Source organism: Gymnoscopelus microlampas (genome assembly GCF_963454915.1).
Source record: "Gymnoscopelus microlampas genome assembly, chromosome: 7".
Taxonomy (NCBI): domain Eukaryota; kingdom Metazoa; phylum Chordata; class Actinopteri; order Myctophiformes; family Myctophidae; genus Gymnoscopelus; species Gymnoscopelus microlampas.
Genome location: NC_139944.1, coordinates 40,070,460 through 40,094,060, shown reverse-complemented (window position 1 = coordinate 40,094,060; position 23,601 = coordinate 40,070,460). Strand labels below are relative to the sequence as shown.

Sequence of the window (23,601 nt, the reverse complement as noted above, 5' to 3'; positions counted from 1 at the left end):
AAAGAGTAGAAGCACGCACAGGTGTCAATCCTTTAAACTACGTCAGGTGCATGGTTGTGACAATGAATCACTCATGGATTCATCATTTTCTATTTATTGTCAGCAAAAACGAATGTGTATCAGCTGACACCATACACTGATGAAGGCTTATAGCTGAAACGTTATTTTTTTAGTTTTTTTTTCACTCAGTGAAGTCTTGGAATCAGTTCTGCATCTGCAGAGTTCTCCGACAGTACGAGAACATGCAGCTGTCAATAGTTTGACACGCCTGCCCTAGCACCACCATCAGGCCAAACCTTCAAATTTGAAATCAACTTATCTCCTGGACCTTTAGTTACCGTTGTACAACCCCAAATTGTGCTGTGCACAGCCATGCTCCCAAGAGGGGTAATTCTATAGTGCCACCTTCAACTTTAGCTCTGTGCTGAATGCATTCTTGGTTTTTGACTGGGATATGCCAGTATCCCAGTCCAATATGTGGCTGTTGAAAAGTGGGCGTTTCGCAAGGCCTTTTTGGTTACATGCTATATTTGCCTGTCGGAATGTGGGCGTTTCGCGAGTCCTTTTCTGGTGACTTTTCGATGATTGGTTCGAATTGCTGAAGGCAAGTTCTGCGAAGGTATTGAAAATATTGGGGGTCCTTGGGGACCCCTGCGATAGGGAATATATCGTTTATATACACAGATTTACAAATAAAAGACACAATTATGTTGAGGTTAATTCCTCATTTTCCATTTTCCTCATATTGTTCTGATATCCCACACAATGACATTTATGGTATTTCCTCTTGCTTCACTGCAGCACTACATACTGTATTTCCCCTCTAGACATTCTGCTGTATGTTTGATTGGTTTTAAAGATGAGACCATGCAGCAGTTCCTCACACACTCCTCTTCTAGCACTGCTCCTTGTTAATATGGGATCATGAAAGGTCACATCACGGTAGATAAGTGAAACAATCTGCCAGCTTGATACTGCGTGTTTTCGCTGTTTAATAGCTCCCCTTCTTTGGAAAAGCCATTCTAAGACATTCTGCACTGCAGCCCAGATCATTTTAGTGATACTTTTAGTGCTAAAGTTGAGTAGAAACCTTTAGGACAATGGAAAGTCAGAATGTAACATTGTTATTATGATTAAGAGTCTCTCTCTCTCTCTCTCTCTCTCTCTCTCTCCCTCTCTCGCGCTCTCTCGCTCGCTCTCTCTCTCGCTCTCTCTCTCGCTCTCTCTCTCTCTCTCTCTCTCTACCCATTTCCCCTGCACCGCACCTCTCTCTGTTCTCCAGGTCAGGAGTGGCCATGCCATTTGGCTGTTTAACAATTGGGGAAAAGAAGGATTACAACAGTCCTTCAGAGGTGACAGATAAATATGACCTGGGACAGATTATTAAATCGTGAGTATTCCATCAACTAAAAGAGCTGGGCGATATGTATTGGTCTAATATCGATATAGAAATTATTCTAAATGTATACATGTTGTTACATCATCACGATATAGCTTAAGTGTTGTCTTTTGTGGTCTTAAAGGCTGCATTATAATAAAACTAACTCTGAACTTATAAGTCTGAGTGAAATGAACAATGCATGCCTTTTTGGTCACCATATCCACATTGATCATTTATCAATTGATCATGTATCAATTATGTTCCTTTGTGTAAATATTTTATGAAAGCACCAATAGTCATTCCCAACATAATAGTACATTGCTATTTAGGTATTGGACTTATTATATATTGCATTTTGTTTCATACAAATTATTGTATCTAATTCCACATTGACAATCTGTAATTATTATTATTATTATTATTATTATTATTTAATCATCATCATCATCATCATCATCTTCATCATCATCATCATCAGCAAGGTTTCAATTCCATCATGTAATTTTCTTGTACCTCTGCCCTTTCATTTCAGGGAGGAGTTCTGTGAGATATTCAGAGCCAAGGACAAAATCACAATGAAAATGTTTACTTGTAAAAAGTTCTTGAAAAAGGATGGAAGGAAAGTCCGTAAGGCTGCAAAGAATGAAATCTTCATCTTGAAGATGTAAGTCCATGTCATCAGCATTGACTTGTGCTTTAATGCACTCTGGACTCCTATTTTCTCTACAACATAGTGCATTGTCGGTGTTAGCAGTGTAAACCATTTCTCTCCTTTGCCATCTAAAAGAGGGAAAATGGCTATGTTTTAATGAAGTGAAAAGCAAACGTAATTTTGCTGAGGGATGACACATAGCAAGCACTTATCTGAGCCGTGTTTATCTTTTCCCATTAGCCAGGGACAGCTACTTTTCCATTATCTCTGTGGTAAAAACTACTTTAATATAACCTGGCCTTATCACACTGTTTGCTACAGACACACCAACAAAATGTGTGTGTGTGTGTGTGTGTGTGTGTGTGTGTGTGTGTGTGTGTGTGTGTGTGTGTGTGTGTGTGTGTGTGTGTGTGTGTGTGTGTGTGTGTGTGTGTGTGTGTGTGTGTGTGTGTGTGTGTGTGTGTGTGTGTGTGTGTGTGTGTGTGGTTGGGGGGGGGGGCATTGCTGCTACAGAGCCTGGCGTGTACTGGTTAACAAATGCCCTGACATCTCCTTTAACTGTGCATTTGGCATTATTGCTGCAAGGACTTAATATACCATGAAGTGTGCTAGCTGGTGCACTGCTCATCATCGTCATGGTTAACTGTTCATTCCATGCGCCACATCACTCGCCTAGTGGGTGCATCAACAGGCTGAGAGCTCTCGCATTAAACCAGTTATCTCCAGATGGACAGTCATTTAAACATGCAGATTTCTGGCCCTTGAAGTGAAAACTGAATTGATTAAGTGGACACTTTCCATCTTGGTTTTCTTGATTACTGTAGTATGTTATTTATGGTGATCAAAGCTACTTTACACATTCTAACTGAATAAGTGATGTAGTCTGTGTACTTTCACACGACTCCTAACCTTTGCTCTCTCCTCTCTCTCTCTCTCTCTCTCTCTCTCTCTCTCTCTCTCTCTCATGGCCTGTATCATCTCCTCAGGGTCAAACACCCCAATATTCTTCAGCTGGTGGATGTGTACGAGACCAGAAAAGAATACTTCCTCTTCCTTGAACTGTGAGTAGCGACCATCCGATTATAGGAGGCGATGGCAGTCCGAGTGTCATTGCGGCAGCCAAGGCCTACAACTGTATGTGTTGATTATGCACTCATGGGGAATGAGCTGTTGTAGCCTGAGGCCCTGCAGATATGAGAAAGGCTCTGAACTTCACTCATTTGGTATTCAGATTGCTTGCTAGCTGCCCCACATTCTCATCAGCATGTGTTCTTGGGGAATATGTACAGTATTTCCATGGATATATTCAATGTACAGTACTCCTTTTTCTCCATGGAGGGCATTTGATTTGTGGGTTTTTGGGATTCTACTCATGAGGACAGAGGAGATGTTCAGGTGGATATGATTAAAATCCTTTCCCTCTAGGTGTGGTGGAAATTACAATCTTGTCAGAGGTGTTTTGCATCTTCTACAGTAGCCTAACATCGGATCACAGGCTTGCTTTCTCAGAAAGTAAGGCCAGAATTAGTAGAATCGTTCGATACAAGTTTGGGTCCCACGGACCCAAACACAGATGAACGCTCTAAGTCACCACTCAATCACAGTTTATCTACACCCAAGCGAGTGAGCTGAGTATTCTTTCTATCCAATGTTTCCAATGAGAGTTTCTCAAAACCTCTGTGTGACTGGAGTGCTGGCCACACATAAGATAAGATAAGCATTTACTGTATTACCATGCCTGATGGGCCACCCTTTGACTTCTATAGCGCCACAGGCAGAGAGGTGTTTGACTGGATCCTTGACCAGGGATACTACTCAGAGAGGGACACCAGCAATGTGGTCCGTCAGGTGTTGGAGGCTGTAGCCTACCTGCACTCCCTGCAGATTGTCCACAGGAACCTCAAGGTGGGTATATATTGATTGATATATCAATATATCAATATATATATTATATGGTTTTAAGATTTTTCAGTAACACTTTCTAATACTAATTTGACCTATTTCATCCCACGGGGGGGAATTCAGTTTTCAGCTTCATCCAGCTGAGTGCTTTTCAAGTGAGCCTGGGGGAGGGGCAGTTAGGGGTTAAGTGTCTTGTTCAGGGACACCTTTATACATTGCCGGGGCCGGACAATCGAATCTAGGACCTCATGCTTCCCAGGCGGGCTCTCTACCCATTCAGCTATGGCCGTCCGTCTATGATGCAATATAAACTCAATGCATTATAAACTTTATGCATCATAATTTACTTATAACACTGTATTATATGCACTCATAAATACTCATAATGCTTCAGAACCATAATCATAACACATTATAAGCATATAATGACTTTATTTTATTTTAAATAAATTAAATTAAATGCTCCAGGAATGCCTTTACTTTGCTTAAAGCACCCAATGACCACTTATAGTGGCTTATAATCACTCTATAATGCATTATAACAGTGATTACAGTGCCTTATATAATTATTATAATCTATTACAACAATGAGAATTATAATACACTATGAACCTGGCCAAAAGTACAATTAAACTGAATGTTCATAACTGTAATTATACAGTGATACTGTATAAGTCTGTCTTTTTCCCTAGTTGGAGAACTTGGTGTACTACAACCGCCTGAAGCACTCTAAAATAGTCATCAGTGATTTCCACCTGGCCAAGCTGGAGAACGGACTGATGAAAGACCCCTGTGGGACCCCAGAGTACCTGGGTGAGAAACACATTCGTACAAACAGGCTCATATTACCCACTTAACGCCAGGGCCGTGGGAAGGCGTTTTAAGTTAGGGGTGCAGTAGTAGGAAGTACATTTTTCCTTCTTTTTTTATGGGGGGGGGGTCCCTGGACAGCAACACTGTTCTTAAATCATCCATGCCGTGATTAGAAAAATCTATCAAAAGCAGCAGAGACCACAGCTTCTTTAAAACTTTTACTCTTCATTTGGCATGAAGCCAAGAGTGTTATTATGATAATAAAACACCACAACAAAGCCATCTGACTAACGTGTCACGTTTGTCACGTTTACTCAAGGAGCTTACCTCTAATGCAAAGTCAGGCTGCATAAACACTTATATACCCCACAGGTACCATAACTGATCCACAAAACAAAACACTGCAATTAGTTTCACAAACATCAAAACATGCTATTGCGCAGTGCGCACAATGCAAAAGAATGCCATAACATGGCAATAAGGTTTAATTCAATGACACAAACCTATATAGCAAGCAACTGCACCATATAGCTGCACACATCACATTTGAATTTCTGGCTATTGTGACAAACAGCTCCATTGCGCACAATGATCCAAACAGACATGACAAGTCACAATCACTGTGTGATTAAGACGACTGAATATTTATCTGCTCGGTGGCAGGCAGCATCATTAACCATTACTGTACTGTACCTTGAGCTGCTGTTGTTCAATCATAATAAATCAAGCATGGCCTTGTGCTCTGGGGATGAAAGCGCTCATTGTCATGTATTTCCAATGAGTTCAGCATGTCACTGTGGACATGCATCAGGGACAGGTGACCGTGAGTCAGTGAAGTAGTTTTCAGGCGACGCAAATCAGAAAAAGGCTAAATGGAATGAGTGACACCTTGGTAAATACATTAGTTGTGGTCCAGCGAGAGGTGTCCCCGTCAGGAGAGCTCACAGTCAGGGAGGAGAACACTCAATTCTCATCTCTGGCAGCTTGTTAAACAATCAATATTTTTTTGGTAAGAAATTGGCCATTCAGTTGCTCAATCTTGATTAATATAGCATCTACTGTACAACTGCTACTTTCAAAATGTGATATCAATATTCGCTACTTTACATTTACAATATAATGATCTTTTCAGCATACAGTACGCCTAGTCCACGCCTCAGACCACAGCACAGTTCTGGTTGGCTGCCGCTTTGTCTTGCCATACTGCGGCATCAGCAAAATTGAGCTTTTCTCAAGTTCTCCGCTCCGCTTTTAGCTGGCTCTGCCTCCTGCTGCAGTACTGTAGGTAAAGCGGCGATCGCTCCTTGACAGACCTCACCACTCTCTTAGAATGCTGGTGTGAATTCAGCATAAGCCCTATACTTTACCGTACGTGTACGTCAAATATGAAAATAGCAGCTCTTCAAGCTCAATGCGATGCCTTGTGAGCTTGTCAATCTCCTATTTTTATTGGTTTTGAACATTTGGTTTTGAACATTTTGGGCATCACATAGAATGAGATGCCCAAAATAGGGACGCCAGGTTGAAAGTGGTTAAGGAGTTCATTACACTAATGCCCCTTTGACACACACTCAAACGTTGACGTTTTCGTGCAGGATTTTTTTTTTTTGATGCAGCAACATTCTGTGACTTTAAGCATCTTATTGTTCTCCCACAGCTCCTGAGGTTGTTGGCAGACAGAGATATGGCAGGCCTGTGGACTGCTGGGCCATGGGGGTGATCATGTACATACTGTGAGTTTTCTTTTTCTTTTCTTTTTTTTTTAGATAATATAGTAGGTACAGTACACTGTTTTAGCTTCCTCTTAATGGAGAGATTTTTCATGAAAAAAAAATGCCAGAGATTGGATACAGAGTGCAATGATGAATACCATGTGATAATTTGCTTATCACATACCAAGAGCATTATTTATTCACAAAGACAACAAAAAAATTGCATTTCATCAACACAAATTAATCAGTATACAGTACTATCCTCAGTGTAAATGCATCCATTTGTATCTCAGACCTGTAACCTGTGAATGGACCTGTAACCAGGTCCATTTGTACAGAACACTGATTTTACAGTAGGGCTGGTAAATTAATATTTGAATTTCGAATATTCCTCGAATATGGGGAAAATATGTATATTTGAATATGAAAATTAATATTCAAATAAAAAAAATAAAAAAAATGTTTTTTAAATAAATGTTTTACCCTCATCACTACTCTCATCCAGGGCTAATAAAGTCTGGGTATGTGATAATATGTAACATGGAATGTTTGTGAAAACTTGAGCAAAAAAGGTGCTTCATCAGGAATTGATCAAAATCTCACTGTTAGGGAGAGTCATTACTGTAGCAGTAACTAAGAACTCACCTGTGTTGTTTGAACTCATAGACTGTATAAATGAGATGGACAAACCCCCTCCGCTGCTTTCTACAGACCGAAAATGAATCCTTTGCTGCAGACTGTGGCTCCGCCATCTTTCACTACGCGTCAGAATGAGTTCAGACCATTATTGGTTGGGTAACTTGTCAATCAAGAGCGGGGGGCGGGGAATGAATGCTATTGGTTGTGTAGCGTGTCAATCAAATCATCCCGCCCCTCCTAGAGAATAGCCTACTTTATCGTCAATTTTATAATAAATAGAATCATAATTTAGCAAAACGCATATCCTGATGATTGAAAGGAGACTTTAAACTAGCGACTGGAAGCATATAGAATTTATGACAATTTTTATTACAGTAAGAAAATCGAGTCTGAAAGTTGGTAAAAACCCATCGGCTTGCGTTAAAATAAATTCTTTCTGAACTCACAGGTCGGCACGGGTGAAACAGCGCCTCTCGCTGGACATTTACTAAACATCCGGGTTGGCCTCATAGTAAATATCTCAGCCTTGCCCCTTGTTTGAACTGTGGCAAACACACGATTATCCTCGAGAACCTACCATTATAATTTTTATATTGTTGTCACAGAAAACATTCGTACGGACATATTTACAAAAAGCTAGTTTGATATTAAGTCACTGTGGTGTGAACTGCTTACACATTGATTGCCAAGATCGCATATATGCGTTCTTTCAAATCCATCGCTTGATTGCCTGGATCGCATATATGCGTTTTTTTGTCTTTTCATTATTTAATAGACGATCACGCTGTTTTCTGTACATTCCGAGGTCAGGTTCCCTTTCCACCTACTTCCAATTCACCCGGATGCAAATTCATTGGGTTTCGTTTTCGATTTTCGTTTTAGCTTAAAAAGTGTGATTTTTAGGCAAAATAGGGCAAAACACGTTCTTTCACACGGTATAAAAAACGAACGGAGAGCTCCGGTTCTATTTTCTTTAGTGGATGACGAACAGTTATCGTCGTTGTGTATACCAACGATCTGAAACCCGATCATAAGCTAAGCTAAGCTAAGATGTCCTGCGGAAGTCGGGCGGAACTACGTCGTCAGCCACCCGAATATGACGTTTGCAGCCTGTTTGGGAGGGGGGGAGCGAGAGAATGGAGACGTAGAGAGAAAACTTAACTCTTTGAGTGCTTCTCTATCTGTCGTGTGTGTTTATAAACACAGCCAGACAAACGATCAACACACGATCAAAAATTCTGTGACCGGTTGAAAAGGGTTATAAAACAACAAATCGCTGGCACAGGGGGGAGTACATTATGAAGAAACTCTGGCAGTACATGTGTTAATTCACCCACACCACAGTGACATTCATACAGTAGATTATTTAGTACGGATTGTTGAGGTAGAGAAATTAGACAACAGAATGCAGATATTTAGCCAATTATGTTTATGAATGATTCTTTTGTATTCTACATGCACTGAACTTGATGCTGATTTGACTTTGTTACCTCAGACTGTCAGGCAATCCTCCGTTCTATGATGAAATCGATGACGATGATTACGACAATCATGACAAAAACCTCTTCAGAAAGATCCTAGCAGGCGATTATGAGTTCGACTCTCCATACTGGGATGACATCTCTGATTCAGGTACTTTTTTTTTTTTTTTTGTATTTGAAAGTATTTGTTTCTGGCTTTTCTGCCATTATTGATAATACAGTGGAGAGAGACATGAAACAAGGAAAGAGTAGGCGAGTGACATGCAGCAAATGGTCTGCCTGGCCAGGGAGTCGAATCAGGGACTTGCTGTCATCCGAATTTTCTGTATATGGTACACTCCCTAACCACTCAGCGGCCCTGATTCAGGTACTTTTAAGATTAAATTAATAAACAATAACAGCTTGCTGGGTAAACATTTCAAACCAATGGCAAGGGAAGTTTCTGGGATTTTGTACCAGACGTGCTACATAAAAACTAAACAATAAGACAATATGTTGTATTTGAGGGAATCGTCAAACAAATTGGTAACTCCACCTCCTTTCTTATGCACAACAAATTCACTCATAAAACTTAATTTGGGAGGGATTGCTTCCATTAGTACAGTTGTTGTAGCTGTTATCTTGGTCTAACCAAGTTTTAAGTTAAAAATGTAAAATCAAATATTGTGCTTGATAATAAAATGATTGATTAAAATAGTTCTTTCTGCTTAAGATCTGACATTTGATAAAGCTAGATTGTGCTAAATATATGATCAGTCCAATTGTTTTTGACAGGCTGTGGCTGACGAGGAATAGATGCTAAATTTGATACATTTGCAGAATGAGTTGGTTGCTTCCTGTTTCTTAGCAGATTCACCATTTATTTTCTATTACTGTAGCTATCAAGACAGGCAATAAGGAGTGAGATGTGCTGTGCTTTTATCAGGTCGGGGAGATAAAGGATGATTTTGATGCTGTTGTGAAGGGGAAGGGGTTGGCGTAATGGTTTCAGTGTCGATAGAACCATAGAACCCCCCCCCCACATCCGTCTGATATCAGTCATTGCTACTGTATGTGCCGGTACTCGTCAGCACCATGGAGAGCGAAGGAGGGTATGTGTTGAGAGAGAGAGAAAAGCAACAGAGGCGCCGACCGTTTCTATGACTATTTATTTTGAATAAAGTCGAGCACTGACATATCTCTTTGCAGTCACGTAAATAAGTTCTACTGGAAAACAAATTAGCTGAAGCCTATCCACAGTAGCTTGCATAGCAGAAATGGAAATTCAGAAATATATTAAAATATATTTTTGTGAGGCAAAGTTATAGTCTCTCTGTAGCATTCAAAGATTGTGGAGGAGTTGTCTGGCATGAGGGGCTATAGGCCTTATGTCAGCCTCAATGTTTGTCCCAAAAGTCCCAGTGCTAACAGGTGTGTCCACCCCCATGGCTTTCATCCCAGTGCTAACTGCATCCCCCGCGTTGGTAATCGCCGCTGCATCTGGTCCTTTTGAGAGATATATTCAAGACATTTTCAGTAGTTTTGCTAGATTTAGTTGTTTGCTGTGCTGTACTTGCCATTTTTGTGCACCACTGAGGTGCTTCCACTTTGCTAACTTTTTGTCTGCGACTGCCAATGTCTACATGACTGCTAGCGGCAGTTATGTGATGACTGGCAATCATGTGATGATTGGATAACACAGGCCACAATTTGTTTTTGATTCAATGTATTTTAAACAAAATGAAACACCTTCTTGACTTTTTGTATTAATAAAATAAATACAAAAATGTAATACAGAAATGTTGCCAATATGCCCAACATTTGCCCAATCCAACATTAATGGGGCACCCCTGCAGTGCGCTGCTTGCGTACCCTTTCCCTATACCCCTTCCCTAAGCCACTAACCCCCCACACACCCCTCGGCATGGGATATTCGGAAAACATTCAGTCATCAGTCCGATGAAGATCATGGCTCTCAAAACGTCACAGGCACTTCATTGGGTGCAATAACAACACTATTTTTTAACTGGAGCCCAACAGTGTGTGAGCTGTTCCTTTCCTTCATGTATCTGTTGTTTGTTTCCTCAGCACCTGCCTATTTGGATTGGGATGTGTGTGTGTTCTTCCTCTTCAGATGTTCAGAAAACATCTCATATTTACTGTGTATTTCATCCAACAGGAGAATAAACATTAAATTATCTTTGTTCCTCTGTTTTTTTCCTTCTGTCAGCCAAGAGTCTGGTTGCTCGTCTGATGGAGGTTGACCAGGACCAGAGACTGACGGCTCAGGAGGCCATTAATCATGAATGGTAGGAAGGAACTGTTGCTCTTGCTGTAAATCATAGTCATGTAATCACAGTAATGTCAATAAAATGGTTACATCAATGTGATTTTTTTAATGGTACAATTATACTGTTCCTGAACAAGCTTGGAAAGTTTTCAAAATGAGTCATGCATTTGGTGATTGTATGCTTTCACTAAAGATTCTTATTTTACGAGTGTCTAGAAATGAATTACATTTCTATGCTATTCTGTACTTCAGGATCTCTGGGGGAGCAGCTTCAGATAAGAACATTAAGGAGAATGTCTGTGCACAAATTGAAAAGAACTTTGCCAAAGCTAAATGGAAGGTAAGTATCCCCCTTGCCTGCTTCAGGGGGCTTCCTTTCACAAAGGTCATAGTTAGTTCTTAACACTTGCTCTGACACGTTTTATGCTGACTCCTGCAGAAAGCGGTCCGGGTCACCACCATCATGAAAAGGCTGAGAGCGCCCGAGCAGAGTGACGCCAGTGCAGCCAGCCCTGCAGCTGGAGCCACAGCGGACCCCGCAGCACCCCAGACTGACCTCTCTGTAGCACCAGCCGCTGTGGTCACAGAGCCTCCTGCTGCTGTGGAGGTGAGCGGCACAGCAGCCTCAGCCACCGATCCAGAGCAGGCCAGCCCAGCCCCACAGGAGGTTGAGGCCACATCGCGTTGCAATGGAGAGACATCGGCCCCTCTCCAGCTCACTGCTGAGGCTGGGGGTGAGCAGGGTTAGAGCCACCAGGTATACTGCCCTCTGTGACCGCTGCAGGCTGTGTCAATTCCTGCACACTCAGTGTACAGTACATTAGCTCTGCTAGCATGGGGATACTGGCACCGCTTTCTTTCTCACTTGCAGCATTAGTACCATATCATGGAGGCTGTGTGCTATCTTTCCTGAGTATTGCATTTGCTTTCTTAATACATGTATCCCGACTTTTTACAATGACCCTTTTAAGTGGTTAATATCCAACTACCATGTCTACCACAGATATTTCCAAACATTTGTGATTGGGCAAAACAGACCTTTTCTCTCTGAGCTTGTGGCTTACACCTAAAGGTTTCTTTCTGTGTCTTACCTTTTAGCGATAAGAGAATAGACCAATTATTTGTTTACTAACATTGAGCCTGGACGCACAGGTGATTGTTTCACGCAATCAATTCCCAACCTGTTTCGGGGTGCACTGGTTTCAGCACACCCCAACCCCCTCTTGTGTGTGTTGGCTAGTGAGACGCGTCCTAACGAGACCTGATATAATGGGTTTCGTTGCGCGCATACTGGCTGCACGCAGCCAGTATGACGTCGTCTGTTAAGGGGTCTATACAGAAACACAAAACCCTCCTTTGATTGCTTTTTAATAAGCCAAATTCTGTATCTTTCTCTGCAGTAGTCTTGCTATTACAGTCATTTTTTCTGTTATAGTGGCTGTTGACAGGGTACCAAGCAGTGTTATTTTGGTCCTGAAATGTAGTTAAGCACAGCGATACCCAGTATATTGGGACTGCTGTATTTTCCCATGTGGAGAAGATTGAGTATTCGTCTCATTTGGGAACATTGTTCTTTCTTATCTGTTGCTATATACAAAACACACCAACCCGTTGTTATGTACTAAGATTGGTCACTATAATTTGTGACAGGCAGCTTCACACGTACAAACTCTGTTACTTTGCCCACTTTTGGCTCAGGAAAGAACCTCATAGCTGTAATTGTAAAGATTATGTACATAAAGACCTTTGTAGAAGTAGCCAAAACAGCATGCGTTCTTACCTTATGCTGATTATTTCACATTCGTAAGCACTTGGTGGTGGATGAAGATACTCACATGCAACTAACGGTCATCCTTTCTGCCAACCTGGTCTTATCTTTCTGTCAGGCATAATGATGCTATTGGCTCTAGATAGAAGCGTTGTTGAGCACTAATGCGCTTTTCAAAGGTCCACAGTACATTATACGATTTATTTACTCTACATTTAGTGCTGCTGCTGTAAATGTGGTTTGAAAATTTGTTGTGTCTTTGTTACATAGTAGTTTCTATGCATCAAAATGTATTTGTAGCTCATCTTTATACAGTAGATTATGCAGGCCTCATGACATCTTTATCCAGTCCAATGTGTGACTAGAGGATCTGTTTGTTAGAACATCTCATTCTCCCAGTTTGTGGTTTGATTTAATTTAATGTGTTATATGGCTATTCACTGATAACACATACAGTATGTTTTAATATTTAGTTATTTTTGTGAAGAATCGTAAATGGTCCACACGCTGTTAAAAAGGGAAAGCATTATATTCTTAGTACATATCTACTGTGGTTACATGTCATTTTCACCAACCCTGAGCTTTGCTTACTTGTATTGTTGTAAAACAAAATTGTAAAAAAGATATAACTATGTATTCATCACATTATTTTTTAATCTATACTTGATAATGAACAATAACTACGTGCTGTCCATTTCAGTTGTCCTTGGTCCCCTCTAGTATCAATAATTAACTACAGAAAGAGTTCTTTTTATCACCTTGGAGTAAATTGAGCAATAGTCAACTGGCTGCAGAAACTGTGATTCCTGGTGTGCATGTATACTGTATACCTGTAAAGTAAACATCTGTAGTCTGTCAGTCTCCTGCCCATGTCCATGGCCACTTAACTAACACCTAGCAACCACCTCTCAAATAAGAGTGTGGTGGGCGAAGCTCAGATCATATTAGTTATGATTGTAAGCTGTGAAGACCTCTGTACACTGTGCACTGTGCTGCCTTTATGTAAAAAGGCTTGCCACTTCTTATTGTGTATGTATAGAGCACTTATCAAAATAAAGTTACAAAGTGCTTTACAGAAAACTGAAGAAATAAGCAACTACAGAATAAAAATATGATGATGTGTATAGAATGTCCAGTGTGAAATAAAAGCATTTAGAGAATCAAACAATTAAATGTCAACATTTAGATGAAAAGGCCTTTGGATATAAATAATTTAAAAAGAGATTAATAAAGAAAACAAACAACAACCCCTGTCCTTGCACTGTCAATCAAATCAAAGAAAAAACCCTTGATGGGAAAAGAAAGAAAAAACCTTCCGGGGCGGACAAGCGTGCAATAGGCACAGAGAGGGCAGAATTGAAATGCAAAACAAACAAAAGAACAAAATGTTACATATCCATGCTGATAAAGTTACGCAGTCGTACTATAATTGAGCATAGTATGGGCATTAATCCATCAGAAAAATAAAAGTGCAGTGAGAAATAAAACTAAAAATCAAACAATAAAACTTATTTAAACTTAAAACAAATGGTGGAAACGCCTTTCATGTTTTAAGAAGTTGTTTTAAAAGAAGACACTGATTTATCAAGCATGAGCTCCTCGGTAGGTCATTCCAGAGCCGAGGACGCCAAAGCCCCCCCCCCTGGTTTTATTTAAAAGCCTAGTAGCAGCGTTCTGTACAGCCTAATAATAATAATAATAAAAGCATGTATGATTATTTTGGTGTCTTATCACTCAAAACCGAACTGACACATCTGGATATGTATTCCTGAGATGATAAAAAACATGTCTGAACAATTCTTTAATATGTTTGTCAAAGTTTAGGCTGGGATCAAATAAGACACCAATACAGTCAAGGTTTTTGGTAACAGACCTGGCATTGTTGGATAAAGGACCAAGTGATAATTGAATTTGAGAATGTAAGTCATCTGGATTGGAACAATTATGAACAATTAATTTTCTTTCATAATCCGAGGTTTTAATTTGTTTCTATTTATAATGTACCTGCATCTGACACATTTAAAACTGTGTTGATGTGAACTGGTGTCGGGATGCATTATCCAGATTTAGCTGTTACATGTTTATAATGTCTATTTTGTCTTACATAAATGTCAGTTTTAATGATAGGTTTGATCAGAGGAATATCTGAAATTATTTATGTGAATAGATTATTTATTGTTGTCCATTCTCTTAGTTAAGATGCTCAAATAAAAATACTGTTTCACAGTTTTAAAGCAATGCTTTTCTTCCAGTGGGTTCCCCACTGTGTTCTGTTCATTTTGCAATGCACTTTCATGTGTATATTATGTAGATGTGATGTTCACCAGGGCCAGTGGTCACCTGTAGGTCCTGTCTCTCATCTGTAAGCTCTGTACCGTACTCTTTGACTGAGTTGAAGACTTTGATGGTAATAAAATTTAAAATAAAATAATCTGTTTATTCATTTGTGGTCACAGCTCTTTTATCTTTGCTCTCTCTCTGCGCTATTTTTGCAAAAGTACATGAGATTGTAGGTGACAGGTATAATTGGAACCAAGTCATTTTCAACACCCTCTGTTGGTCAGAGTAGTGACATACAGTACAGCCGCATTACATTAGCTTCACACTTAATCTGTGGTCAACTGTATCCAAGTGGCTCAACTATGCACAACTCTGTGCTTTCCAGACTCTGTTGAAAGTGAAGGTGGCAGGACGGCGGAGCACGAGGAGGATAAACGATGCTGCTGGCCCCGGACCCAGTGGAGACCATCCGCTAAAGCTCTCCCAATTAATGCAAGCTTAACTTTGATCCCAGTGCAGTGTGAACCGGGGGCGCTATCTGGGGTCCCATTGGATGGCAATTGCCACTATAGGCCTACCTATAGCATTCGCTTTTAACCTCAAATTCAGTTCCTTTTTTACAGATTACTCTGATTTGAGGTTGGTGCTGACAGCATCTCAATCCACGCCGATCCATCTACATTTAGCCCTTACACCCCTTACGTTGTTGAGCGGAGTCCCTCAGGGCTCAATACTAGTTACTTTTCTGTTTTCGCTCTACATCAAATATCTTCGCTGAAAATAGAAAATAGCTCTCAACGCATCGACAAATGTCGATCTGCAATGTTCTGTGAATGTTTTCCCAGAATACAGATGCTGGGGTTTAAGTGGTTAACATAACACGTTATAGTCTAACATAAAACAACTGAGAACGTGAAAATAGCCGATATACAAAATACGAACATAGATCTACAAGCTCTCAACGCAATGCAATGTGAAGTTTTGTGAGCTTGTAGATCAGTTATTTGAGCTATTTATGGAATAGGGCTTAATTTTGGTAACTCATGGTCACGGTTGATCGTGGTAATTTTTTTGCCACCCTCTATTTTATATTCTGAAATGAAGCTTCTGGTGTGAACTGATGTGAGAAGAAACCCTGTGCTGCGTTAGGGACGGTGAGACTTGTGCTCCCTGCACGATAATGCATAATGCACACTTTCTATGCCCCCATGGGACATAATAGTCTTCCCTCCTGGGAGACTCTCTTTTATGCCAACTCTACATTGGTATGCTGCCATGCCATATCATTAGGGCTCAGGGGGTTCTTCATCTGTGTCTGTGTAACAGGATGACTTCATTAACACTTAAAGGAGAATACCACTCATTTTCAACATTGAACCATGTCATAATATACCTTAGAGCTGTTGTGTGGAAATAAAATAGAAAAGTTCCCCCCCTCTATGTTGCCTAGAACTGGAGAACTGATTGTTGGGGTCATGCGATCAGTGACCTACGGAAGGTGTACTCTTTAGCCCGCCCTCTAGGCTGCCGCATTCACTAGAATGGGGAATCTCACTTCTAGCTGAAACAATGCGACTTGTAGTAGTTTATAATGGCAAATGGTTATATATCACATTTAACATATAACATTGTACTTGTAGATCATCAAAATCAATTCGCTGAAAATGCTTCAACAAGTCTTGACTTTATATTCAAGTCGCACTGTTTCAACTGGAAGTGAAATTCACCATTCTAGTGAATGAGGCAGCCTAGAGGGTGGGCCAAAGAGTACACCTTCTGTATGTCACTGATCACATGACCCCAACAATCAATTCTCCAGTTCTAGGTGACATAGAAGGGGGGGACTTTTTTTCGTATTTCCACACAACAGCTCTAAGGTATATTATGACATGGTTCAATGTTGAAAATGAGTGGTATTCCCCTTTAAAGGAATGTCATAAGTAATGTCAGTTTCCTGGCCTTGCTAACCAGCATAGAGATAAAAAGGCAACAAATCATGGCTGCCCCTTGCCCAGAGGACGATCAAATGGGAACAATTTAGGCATTTAGCAGACCATGTTGTCACATATTCTCTTCTCGCATTACTAGTTAAGAAACATAAAAATGTTCAACGCTATGGTCTCAATAAAACCTACAGCATTTATATATCCAACGGTTTTTGACATAATATGAGGTTTCCACCCAACAGTGATTGCGTGTGAAGCAGAAGACATCTTGGAGTTGCAAGGTTTTTGCATGACAGGGCTTTGCTCAAGTTCACCTTGAAGAAACACTTTACTCTGGATTAATAGATTAATCAGTGTGGAACAACTTAAAAACAACAACAACAGCTGCTGTAACCACTGTAGGCCTATACTGCATAAAATAAAAACTATTAGTTAATACCTCACAAATATTCATACCAGCATGTATTATTTCAGTAAGTTTGAGATTTTACATGCTGTAGTTTATCTAAAACAAATATCAAAACAAAATGAAATGAGTTATATAGAACTTGGTGCATCCTGCTATCTGCTGGGTGATGATGTGTATTGCAACTTCCATAGACCTTCCTTTTTTGTCTAAAGCAATAATGAAAAATAATGTACAAAATAATGTATTTTCTTTTCATTCTTTTCATATACTGGGATATTACAGAATTACAAAAAGTCCACTACTTTATTTGAAGCATATTAATAAAAAAATATTTTCGTAAAAAGTGACCACACGGTTAGGCCAGGACAGAAAAAAATGGTGGAAGAATAGTGGAAGCCAAGAGATGCAAAGAGGCTTCGAGCCTATAGGGCTCGAACCCTCAAATATATAATATGCAAACTGAACCCATGCTGTAATCCAATAGGCTACTGTAGTAAAATGCATTAATCTGTGAGACTATTTGCCCTTGTTTAAGGAGAATTAAAGAGTCAAGGCATTCCTTCTCCTCAGTTGATTTTATTAAGGAGAGAAGAGAATCACTTACATGGTTACATGGCAGCTTTCAGCAGGAAAAGAGTGCAGGAAAAGAGGCAGATTTGACTCAAGAGTGGATATTTATAGTCAGTGTCTATGCACGTGCATGCTGTTTCTACAGGTTTGTGCATGTGGTGTGTGTGCTCTGATCCAGATGTCTAACTGTGTGTATCCTATGTGTGTGTGCTAGATTAAGGAGTTGGGTGTGTGTATAAGTCTATTGTGTGAGATGGTTAGGTCAATATAGTGGTCATCTAGGGTCAGATGACCCCAGGATACTGAGCATCTGGACCTGGGCTTTTCTCCCCCATGAAAGGGTGTAGGGTGTCCATAGCTAATCAGGAATGTCTTCCACCAGTAGTGTCAGCTTTAAGTTTGACCATAGTAATCAATGGACTATGTTTATTAGGCCTTTGTGGTATTTAGTAGTATGCATAGTTATATTATAATGTGAGTGCATCACAATACAAGTACTGGCATATAAGTGTATAATGATATGTGATATTATGTATGGATGCAGGTATGTAAGTACAAAAACCATGTGTTGCCCTAGGTCACTGTTAGTCATTGACCATAGGAGCATCCAGTGTATGGCATCCTGCGGGGGATGTGTGTCTCTAGATCTGCTCTTTGTGTGTTCATTATTAGACTATATGCTTAGTTCTAATATACTACATATCCCCCCTATGGAGGGCCCTAAAGGTCCTCCATAAACGTGGGGACATGAAAACCATAGAACCTAAAGTAACACGAACAAACTAAAATGCATTAAAAGAACTAAAACATTAATACCAAAACACAAACCATAAAAACCTGCTACTCCTCATGTAGAAAAAGAACAAATGTGTTAGGATCATCCAGACCCCCCTCGGCAAACAAAAACTGTAACACAAATAGGCTACACAGGTCTCAAAAGATAACTAAAATGACAATCTATAAAAACAGAAGGACATACAAATCGCCATTTACTATGCGCATCAAAACACTAAGAATCGCCTATATTAAAACGCACTATCAAACGATCTCTGTCTTCATCAGGGTCTCTGACGGACATCTGTCTTCATGAACGGAAAACCCCGTCTCACAAGAAAAGATAGAGTAAAGTTAAGATAAAGCTGTAAAAGAGAAAAGGAAGAGGAAAGATGTACTGTATGTCCACGGGTTGAGGGGAGAGAGACACAGAGGGGCTTTGAGTGTAGTTGTAATTGTCCAGGTCCAAGGGGTAATGACACCCCTGTCTGTGGGAGGGCTGTGGCCTCCCCTCTCCTCTGTTACATTGTCTCCAGATGTGACATAAAGTTGCTGATCCTTAATGGTCACTGGCATTTGCTTAGAAGAGTCAGGCTGTCGTTCCAGCCTCACTCCTGCAGTCCGGTTCCCTAAGCTTAGCTGTGGACAATGTTGCAGCTATAATTTTATCCTGACGCTCTTTGAATAACCTAGTCAACTTCTGACCTTCCTTAAAAAACAAGTCTAAAACATCACCTTTCTTGCCTGTTTTCTGTCCTGCTTTGTACGTACCTACAAGAACTTACATCATTCTAATAACCTCTGGATCAAAAGAGCCATATTGCTGCCATGGCTTGTCTAATCCAGGCCAGCGCTTATTCCACCGTTTGGAAATTGTGGAAATCCCTTGGAATAGGGGGTTATTCTGTTGTACTATCAACACAGGTGTCGTTGTGGGGGAAAGAGCTCTCGTTGGCTTGGCTCCCATCACTAATATCGATCAATGTATTCAAATAATATTGAACTATATATTTGATAGTTGTAGTAGACCCTTGTAGGTGCACTGTGCATGGCCAGAAACCCAATAATAATAGTGTTTTTTGTTCATATAGTTTTGAATCAATGTTGAAAAGCATTAATAAACTATATTGTCACTATTAAAGGTTCATACACAGACCACAAACAATTGTCAGTCCACAACGCATCTCATTTGGCAATAGTGTTCAGTCTATGTAGACTGCATATGTTGAGAACGGGAATATAGGGGTAATAAGTTACTCCAACACAAATGACCATACGTTACTCTAAAAGTCGACACTAAAACTACAGACTCACTGATGTCAAAACAACAAGCTCATTTATAATCAGGGTAGGACGTGTGATTTTAGGCTGTGGGGCAGAATTGTTCTGTCAGCTTTAACCCTATGCTCAACCTTGGTTCCTTGGCTAAAGCACCACCCCTGGGAGTGGGGGCCAACTTAGACTGGACTAGTCCCCCACAGCATTAATTAGCTACCAGCAGATCTGTGCTCAGACCATGTGGGCACGAGAGCGTCCTCTCCTGCCCCACGATCCGCTGTGAGTCTCAGGGAGGGCGTGTCAGCCGTCGCCTCCACGTCCTTACCTAAACTCACAGTCACACTTAAAAGCCAGTAATTGTTTCAGTCCACATCAAAATACCCTCCGTCCAACAAGCTACTCCTTGTGATCACTTACGACATCAGACTCAGAATACAATTACTATGTTCAACTCAACTATTTTTCATTACTATAGATAAGAACTTATATGTGTTTCCCTCTTACTCAACTGCACTTATCTCTATGTATTTGATAACTGTCCTCCTATAGTATGCAGTCTCCTAACATAATTATGGACCTTTCTACTTCCTTTCATCTATATTGTCACACTTGTGCGAAAATACTACAATTGGCACAACATTTGTGGATGCAGATTATTGCAGGGCAAACCCCTCACAAACAATAATATGCATTATTGTCTCCTTATGAAGATCAAGCGTTGCTCATATGTGGCTCTACATTTTTATGAATCACTCACAGTAATAATACACTATTTTATTAAACCTGTCACTCATCTTCTCTTAATTTTTGTCCCCCCTTGTAACTTTTACATATCTCCCAAACATAGTTTTCGTTCAGTACTACAGTGAATCTTCAGAAGTTGGTTTGTATCAATAGCTCTATTATACATTCACTCACCAGGCATACCCATTCAATCTTCTCTCTCACTCATACATGTTGTAATCATATACTGTCAAACATAACTTCATACACACAGGCATGTAACCTCTTCATTGAACCCCATGGCTGTCTGCCTACCCCAAATCTTATACTGTCACTAACTCCTCCCTATGTCTTCAGGTTTCGACGGCCAGGCGAACATAGTTCCTTCAGGCACTCAAAACTCCAAAATGATTTTTGGTAGAGCGCACCTAGCCATGTTCACCACTTAAAACAAAAAAATAGATCACTTTACCTATTCAATGAGTCGATTCCATGCCTACACAAACACACACTCAAATAATAAATGTCAAACTACTGCTGTTAGGCTATTAAGTTTCAAATGGTTTTAGGGACAAACTGATCTTGTGTGATACAATGGACCGGCATCCCTCAGATCATGGAAGGGGGCTGCTTGTGTCCATCCAGATGAAAGGCCTCTGTGTGGTCTGGTTGGCCGTCTGGATCTTTGTATCAGGGGAATGGCCTCAGAAGGGGGATTTGGCTTCCAGGGAAGTAGCATCCTCACTGGGAACTCCCCATGGCACATGTGAGCTCAACACAAAAGAAAATAAACAATTGCATTAGCGTTCATTCTTCAATTCTTCAAACCATAATCTCTACATCACATTAAATGCATAGGGTAAAAATTGGTGGGGCCAAGGGACTGTGGGTGCCCACTGGAAGGTGGGGGGCTTGAGGGGGTATAGAGACAGGGAGCCTCACATGCACTCACTCACTCACACACAAAAGGGTAAAAGATAACCAACAGACAGTGATTGATTGTTGTCTCCAGAATTAAATGTCTCAAACAGACTCTACTTTTTTTTTAAGAATGTAAAGAGATTCACAATTACTACATGTTTCATTATGATTTCCCCTATTGTTATTAACGTGGTGAAATAGAAGATATGTGTTTGCACACTTTTATAAACATGCTCACAATTATAATGTTTATCATTAGATGGAAAACGGTGCATTACTTATTTTAAAACTCAAACAGTACACTAAAATGCGTGGTGAGAATGTGCTGCCACATCATTTTCTCTCTCAGCTATGGGCTCTAATCGGCCTTGTGTTCCCACTGCTCAGAGGAATGGGACACTGTGATTGGTTACATCAAAGCATCCTGGTTTCTGAGTTACTCAAGTAAATATACTCATCACGCATTTGTCCTGCACCTCCCCCCTTGAAACATGAGAATCAGGTTTCAGAAGGAAAGAGACCGGAGCACTCAAGTACTACTCTCCAGGCAAAATGACAGGCCTGTGTGCACGTGTGCAGTTAGGTTTGTATTATGGTTGACTAAAAACTGCAGCAAGAACAAACACAAGCGTCAATATAGGAGATAGGAGCAACTAACAAGCTCCCTCCAAGTAATTGATGCAATATTATACTTGAAACAACCTAAATTACATTACTGAAATTCACAAACCACCGAAACCGCTTGACTGTCTAAAATAAACCAAGGAAAACGATCAGTAAAATATAGCCATAAAAATGTAGTACCCCCCTTGACAATGTCTTAGGTAGGCGCTGCTAAAATAATAAAAAAAATAAAAAAAATTGGAAAACTGTAAAAATCAAAATAACATGTAACCTATTGAGTATGCAAGACCGCTAATATGAAATAAACCAATTAAATAAAATATACTAAAATGTAATAAGCAATATGAGACATAAAGAAAAACAAGAGTTGGGTTGAAAGCAATGTAAAACAATTAAACCAACAATATAACAGTAGCTGTAAGAAATAAGTTAGCTTAGAATATTCCAAACTCAACTCAGAAACAGAAACGATCTTGCATTAATGTATGGGAAAAAGTAATACTTGATTAAACCGCGTAAATGGAGACAACATGTGCTGAGACAAGAGCAGTCATTACAACGTAGGCGGAGTGTAAAATATGACGCGGCAAAAACCCGCCCTCGAGAGGAGGATCTCAGTGACGCAGAACAAAAAAGAAGGGACACCCCCAACAAAAAGAGAGGAGGGAACCCCCACGTACAAACGTAGTGACGTACTGAATCGTATTAGCAGCGTACCACGTGACCCGACACAAAGGCTAACAGTCTCGAATTGTCCGTTGAAAAATTAACAGCAGCTGATAACGTCACCATCAGCAAGTTTAAAATTTAGGATGACTAGTAGTAGCACAATAAGTATATTAAAGTAAAAAATAGTGATTCAGTTTGCAAACCAAAGCACATATAATCCAAGAAATTAATTAAAAGAATAGAGATGGTCACATGAGCGTCACCATAGCAACCAGAAAAAAAACGGTTTACGGCAGCGACGTAAAAACGCGGAAGCAACAGAATGACAACAAAAATCAACTCGTTCCTCAAACGTGTAAAAGTGACAATAAAGGCTATAAATGCTCTAATCAAGCACATAGTTCAAGTGTCATGAGCAAAAGACGTATAGTCGCTGCTTTGGAATTACGTGACATCACTCAGTTAAGCCTATAGATGAACATTCATTTCACTCGCATGAGCTAACCTCATGAGTTAGCAACCAGACATGCTAACGCGTCCCTGTCTCCCCCAAACAGAGGAGAAATAGGAGAGCACAACTGTCACTGTCTAACTGTGGAATACACCACTTAGCAAGACGCATTATCATTATCATCATTAATATTATTATTATTATTATCATTATTATTATTAATATTATTATCATTATAATTACTGTACTACAAAGACAGACACAGACACATCCACCGCTCACTGCAGCTGACAGGCAGACAAACAAAACATTTTCATCTCATCACTTGTACACATGTAT

The 23,601-nt window shown here is 40.1% G+C and overlaps 1 protein-coding gene across 1 annotated transcript; it reads left to right on the top strand.

Annotated features, from left to right (window-relative positions):
- Positions 1–1,295: 1,295 nt before the first annotated feature.
- On the top strand, positions 1,296–11,597 carry camkvb (CaM kinase-like vesicle-associated b; the record flags this gene model as incomplete). Its single annotated transcript, XM_084061812.1, has 10 exons — positions 1,296–1,390; positions 1,914–2,045; positions 3,020–3,094; positions 3,800–3,938; positions 4,628–4,748; positions 6,406–6,481; positions 8,595–8,731; positions 10,790–10,868; positions 11,102–11,189; positions 11,289–11,597. 10 exons carry the CDS (start codon positions 1,296–1,298, stop codon positions 11,595–11,597), a joined length of 1,251 nt encoding a protein of 416 aa, XP_083917938.1.
- Between the last annotated feature and the right edge of the window lie 12,004 nt (positions 11,598–23,601).